Source organism: Orycteropus afer, unplaced genomic scaffold (assembly GCF_000298275.1).
Source record: "Orycteropus afer afer isolate SDZICR_OR568_19922 unplaced genomic scaffold, OryAfe1.0 scaffold00028, whole genome shotgun sequence".
NCBI lineage: Eukaryota > Metazoa > Chordata > Mammalia > Tubulidentata > Orycteropodidae > Orycteropus > Orycteropus afer.
The window spans coordinates 6,092,636-6,098,678 of record NW_006921615.1 but is presented as its reverse complement, the minus strand read 5'-3'; the positions used below and the strand labels follow the sequence as shown (position 1 = coordinate 6,098,678).

General features: G+C 42.5%; 1 protein-coding gene across 1 annotated transcript in view; it reads right to left on the bottom strand.

Moving 5' to 3' along the window:
- Positions 1-2,571: 2,571 nt before the first annotated feature.
- The window catches only part of FRMD4A (FERM domain containing 4A), a 440,834-nt gene continuing 437,362 nt past the window's right edge, over positions 2,572-6,043 (bottom strand). Inside the window, exon 22 of the mRNA XM_042780226.1 lies at positions 2,572-2,674. Within this exon, the coding sequence (XP_042636160.1) occupies positions 2,572-2,674 (103 nt within the window). The remainder of the gene's footprint in view (positions 2,675-6,043) is intronic.

Below are 6,043 nucleotides of genomic sequence, written 5' to 3'. Positions count from 1 at the left end.
TAATTAAACATGTCAGTCTCAAAGGACTAACACTTTATGTACATTTTGTATTAACTGATCGCAGCTAAACAGTAAAACCTGTTTTACTTAATCTCTGTCTTTACTACCAGACTATCATGACATTTGCCTGAATGGTAATTCTTGCTCCCACTTCATGCTTCTCTGATCCTGAATCCAAAACATAAAACAAGTTTTTAGAGAGAACTGCCTTCTCTCATACCGTGTCACTCAACTGGCTGAAAGCCTGATGAGACTTCAGACTTAATTTCAAACTATTGTACATGATGTAATCTCGTCACCTACTCTGTTCCCTTTTGACTTTTCCTGTTGCACATAGTTTAGTCTGATGATTCATGTATCTATCTTTTGGAAGGAAAATCAAAATGGCCCCACGTATAATGTTTCAGAATGGAGAAGGGAGGAAAAAAAACTGCTGTTTGTAGCTCTATCAAAGTAACAGCAACAGAAATACCCCCCTCAATCAATCCCTCAAATCATTTAGTAACATAACTGGTTTTTATCTCTCCTGAAGAGTTTCCCCCTAAAGTATTGTACAACTACCAAGCCCTTCTGTAAACTGGGATCACCCACCCAGCCATGCACAGCGCTGCCTTGCATTGCTTTCAGAGAAATGGTAGAGGCAGCTGTGCCCACTTGACCCTAGCCCTGGTGTGGGTGCTCTAGCCTGACTGCCCCCGGGCTTTTCAAGCTGTGGTGGAGGGACTGCCATGATTATTTATTTCATTTCTGTGTCCGTTCTTATTCTCCTGGTCTGGTAGAGACTATTGTTATTCTTGGATCACACATACATAAAAAACAAAGATTTCCTTTTTTTATGCTAAAGCTAACTTCAGTTATGCTTTTCCACAAAGTTGCCCCCACCCCTGCTCCTGTCCCTGCTGTTGAATGCCTTTCCAATAGGAAGTCATTACAAATGAAAAATACTTACTCCCCCACCCCCCCACCCCCACTTGCGCCAACAAGCACAGCATAACACCTCTGTGGAGACCTTGTTTGTGCCATCTTGAAAAACCCAACGAAGATTGTGCACTTGGTAGTTATTATAAAAGTATTTCTGAGGCCTTTGAAAATTGATGGCTTTCCAGTTGTGTATTAAGCATAGCTCAAAACACATGTAAACGTGCAGCTCCCACACTTTTTTTTTCTTTCTCTTTTTTTCCTCTTTTGGTATCTGCAGACAAATGTGATGCATCAAGGTAATTGATAATGTTTTAGGTATATGGGCTCTCTGGGAGCTGGTGTTTTTTTCAACCCTGCTCTGCCTGCTAGCTAGTAGACACATGAATAAAATCTTACTGCTTGAGAGCATAGTTGGGTTCTTTGAGTAAGTGACACACTAGTAACTGGGTGCCAAGAAGTCAGATCTGAGCTCTTTGTCACACAAGTGCTAACAAACATAAAATGAACCACAACAGTCAAACACTCGAATGGATCGCAGTGTGCTTTTCCCTTGGTTTCCTGTGAAAAAGAAAATGAAACACCGTGTGCAAAAAATAGGATACACGTTTACTGGTTGTTGTCATGATAGAGAACCACTTTTGGCAATCATAATCTTTCAATTTACTACAGATCCCAAAAGGAAAGCAGCTTTGTGTGTTGGGCTTGGGCTGAACCACTGTACAGACCCGGGCTAAGAGTACACTCTGCTAATCCCCATGGGTCTGTTTCCCTTCGTGTCCAGATTGGTAGTGCTTCTGAGTTGGCAATGCCAGCCAAGATTCCCTCATCTTTACCATCACGCTAGGTTAGTTGTTCAGGCTCTGTACTGAGAGAAGTGGAACGTTAAGGGAGGGATAAGGAGAGGAAAAACAGTTTACACATGGTTGGCTTTCACTTGTGGTATGTAGTAGCAGTTTAGAATTGAAAAGAAATTTAACTGCAGAAAGAATGCCTTCCTCTTGGCCCCTCTTATTTCTTTGTGTGTGTTTTTATTTTATTTATTTTTTTAATCTTTGGCAGCATAGAACTGATTGTGATTCTCGGATTTGTCTCTGAAGTGGTAAGCTTTCTTTTTTCATTCTCCCCCCTCCCAATACCCATTCCCCCCCAAAGCTGTTTCATTAAGGAATATGTCAGGTGTAAACTGAATATCCCCACAGGCCTCCTCTTCATGAAGAGCTTGGTTGGCCTAGAGGTGGCAGACTGGATGGACACAGCATAAGAGTCGTTCTGGATCACCCTGTATATAATACCCCTCTCCTGTTCTCTCCCAATGCCACTAGTCCACAGGAATTGGAGGCCAGCCAGCTTCCTTGAGGGTTCCTGGCCTAGGGGCTGTCATGGCAGGGGAAAGCCACCAAGGTGCCATTGAGGATTGGTGTCTGGCTCTCTGTGTGGGCAAGAGAGCCAGGGGACACACAGTGGGACCGGAACCTTCCAGAAGGTCTCCTCAGTCAGGTTTCTGAGGGTGAAGGGATGCGGAGACGGGAGAGAGAAAGTGCTGAGGGCTGAAGCTGGTGCAGGGTGACAGTGCGTCTGGGTAAGGCAAATGAGAGGCAGTGAGGTGATCTCAGAGTGGCGTTGAGGCGGTCAGATTGAGGCCGGGCTGGCTCACACAAGGGTCCCAGGCTTGGCTTTTTCCTGCCCGTACCACTGGATGTCAGCTAGTTCTGGATAGAGGGAGGAATCCAGGAAACAGCTGTCACTGTAGCTCCTACAAGGAATCCAAGAAGGAAGATGAGACTGTTAGTGGAACAGCACTTAGTAACCTGTACTCAGATTAGTGTCCAGTTATTTAGGGCCCTGTGTTGACCAGTTAAGTGTTCGCTGAGTGACTAGACTTCAGTCTTAACAAGGAACTAGGCCTTATACTCTAGAACACTGTTGAGTGTATTGAAGGTGATGTACTGGCAATCTCCTTCTGAAAACAGGCCATTGAAAACCGGCACAGGGTGGAGCAATGTTTCATTCCATTGTGCCTGGGGTCACCATGAGTCAATTCTAACTTGACAGCGGCTAAGAACAACAACATAGATTTGAAGTCTCCTGAAGGAGACCATGAAAGCTTGACCATTTGTGAAAAAGGAAAATGCACTTGAAGCAGTGGTTCTCAACCTTGCCTGCATACTGGAATCACCTGGGGACTCAAAACTACTCATGGCTGGGCCCTACCCTGGAGATTCTGGTTTAATTGGTCTAGGAGGTGTTTAAGTGATGGGCGCTTCCAAAGCTCCTCAAGTGATTCTGGTGGGCAGCTGAGGCTGAGAAGCATGAGGGGCTCGATGGCTCAGGATGACTTCTTCCAGAGTTGCTGTGCTGTTCCTCCATGAAGCCTGTGGGTAATCAGATTCCATCAGAGGGCTTCTAGTCAGTCCTGGAAGGACTCTCAAATTGTGAAGTTTCTCTAGAGTAGAACTGAGGTGCTATTCTGAGTTTTAAGTTTTAAAATCTATGTTCACTGTTTATTCTGTTGTTGTTGTTGTGTGCCGTCGAGTCGGCCCCGACTCATAGCGACCCCTCCTTGGGTTTCCGAGGCAGTATCACTACAGAAGTAGGATTGCCCAACCTTCTTCTGAGGAGTGGCTGGTGGTATTTATTCTAAATAGCATGTTTTGTGATTATAAAATAAGTAACACAGTGTTAGTGTTAAGTATTGTATAGTAATGTTACAATATTAAAATATCACTTAAAATATATAGAAAAGCATATAGAAGAAAATGAGACATTTAAAAATATTTTAAATAGGTATCACTATTTAGGTTGGGTAGAAGTGATTCTTAAATATCAGTTGTTATTCTTGTGTGCTGTTGAGTCAGTTTCAAGTTACAATGACCCGGTGTTGACAGAGAAGTGCCCCATAGAGTTTTGTAGGTTGTAATCTTTAAGGAGCAGACTGCCAGATGTTTCTCCTGCAGTGGCACTAGAAGAGGTTTGAACCATCAACCTTTTGGTTCATAGCCAAGTGCCAGTAAGCAGTCACTTATGTTGAAGCCAATAATCTTTACTAGGGAAAACAGTGTCCCCTGCGACTATGGTCCCAAGCCCACAGGTTCAACTACTCAGTCCCTCTCGGTAGCTGGCTGTGCCCAAGAAGTGACCTACAGCCTTGTCCCTTGTCAGCTCTACCATATACCTGAGAATTTTTACAGAACATACAAATACACTTGTAGAACCACTGTCTGCCAAACCCTATACATGGTCTTGGGTACACTCCCCGCTGCACAGATATACCTAATAATTCAGCCTGTTCACCCATCTATCCACCCGTATACCCATGTTTCCCTTCACTGATAATGCAGTACTCTATGTGCAAAAGGGTTCATTTTTGTTGTCTGTACCTCCCATGTACCCCTCTATGTCTTCCTCTTCCTCAATGCCACCATGTTGATCACTCACATTTGGTACATTGCCCTTCTCTTCACCCAAATCAGTATTTACCTCTACTTATCTCCCCTCCCCTCCCCTTCCTCCCCTGGTAACCAACAAAGAAAATTTTCTTCCATAGATAAACCTTTCCTTGACTTTTGCAGTAACGGACTAGTAAAATATTAGTCTTTCTGTGATTGACTTATTTCACTCAGCATAATGTCCTCCAAGTTCATCCACGTTATGTGGTGTTTTGCAGATTCTAGGTTATTCTAGGGTTGCAAGTACTCCATTGTGTGTACGTACCATAGTTTGGTTACCCATTCCTCAGTTGATGGACACCTAGGTTGTTTCCATCTTTTGGCTGTTGTAAATAGTGCTGCGATGAACACGGGTGTGCCTTTGCCTATGTCTATTCTTGTCATGGCTCTCACTTTTTTTTTAAGTACAATTTTATTGGAATATAATTTATGTACAATGAAATACACAAAACTAAAGTGACATGGGTCAATGCATTTTTTTTTTTTTTTTTTGGCAGTGTTCCCTCCCCTCCCTTACCCCTGGCAACCAACAAAGAGTTTCTATCCATATATAAACCTTTCCTTGACCCTCCATAACAATGAATACTATATTTGTCCTTTTGTGATTGACTTATGTCACTCAGCATAATGTCCTCCAAGTTCATCCACATTATGTGGTGTTTTGCAAACTCTACATTATTCTTTAGTGCTGCATAGCATTCCATTATCTGTATGTACCACAGTTTGGTCATCCACTCTTCCACTATAAATCTTAGAGATAAGTCCCTTGCCAGACATGTAATTATTGGCAAATATGAATTTGTTGCTGTCATTTTTGTTATGTTCTTTTTCATGGTGTCGATATCTTTGTTCCATATAATTTTCTACGCAGAGCTCATTTTGTTTATGAATTATGTTATCACTTCCTTCATTGCTATTGTTTCAGTATTTGCTGAATATTTATGCTGGTCCTCTTTTTTGATGTGAAGGTTTATCATTTTTCTTTGAGGTTACCCTGTGATTTATAGTTTTCTTCCCAAGTTTAGGACAGTCTGTTCTATCTTGTAGTTGTCTTGACTTCCCTACCATCTAGAAGTTCTATAGTGACACAGTTTTTTTTCCCTCTTTTTGGTTTGTAGTTGTCCTCATTTGCCAATTGGTGTCTCTGGCTCACTGTTTACAATCTTGTAGGCTTCTTTTCTTTGGATACTTCCATAGCTGGGTTGGTTTCTGGGTTATATCATCATGTGTGTTAAAGGTCAGTTGTTGTTGGCTGTTGTTGCTTCTCTGTCCAAAGGGCTCCCTTTAGCATCTCTTGTAAGGTTGGTCTAGTTTTAACAAATTCCCTTAATTTCTGCTTATCTGGAAATGTCCTGATTTCACCATCATATTTGAGGGACAATTTGGCTGGGTATATAATTCTTGGTTGGAAATTTTTCTCTTTCAGGGTTTTATGTATACCACCCCATTGTCTTCTCGCCTGCATGGTTTCTGTCTAGAAATCCAAGCTTAGTCTTCTTGGTTGCCCCTTATAGGTAATGTTTTTCCCGTGCTGCTCTCATGATTCCTTCTTTGTCTCTGGTTTTGGTCTGTTTGATGATGATATGTCTAGGTGATTTTTTGGGGGGGTAGGGAGCTCTGGTAGCATAGTGGCTAAGACACTTGCCTGCTAACCAGACGGCTGGCAGTTCAAACCC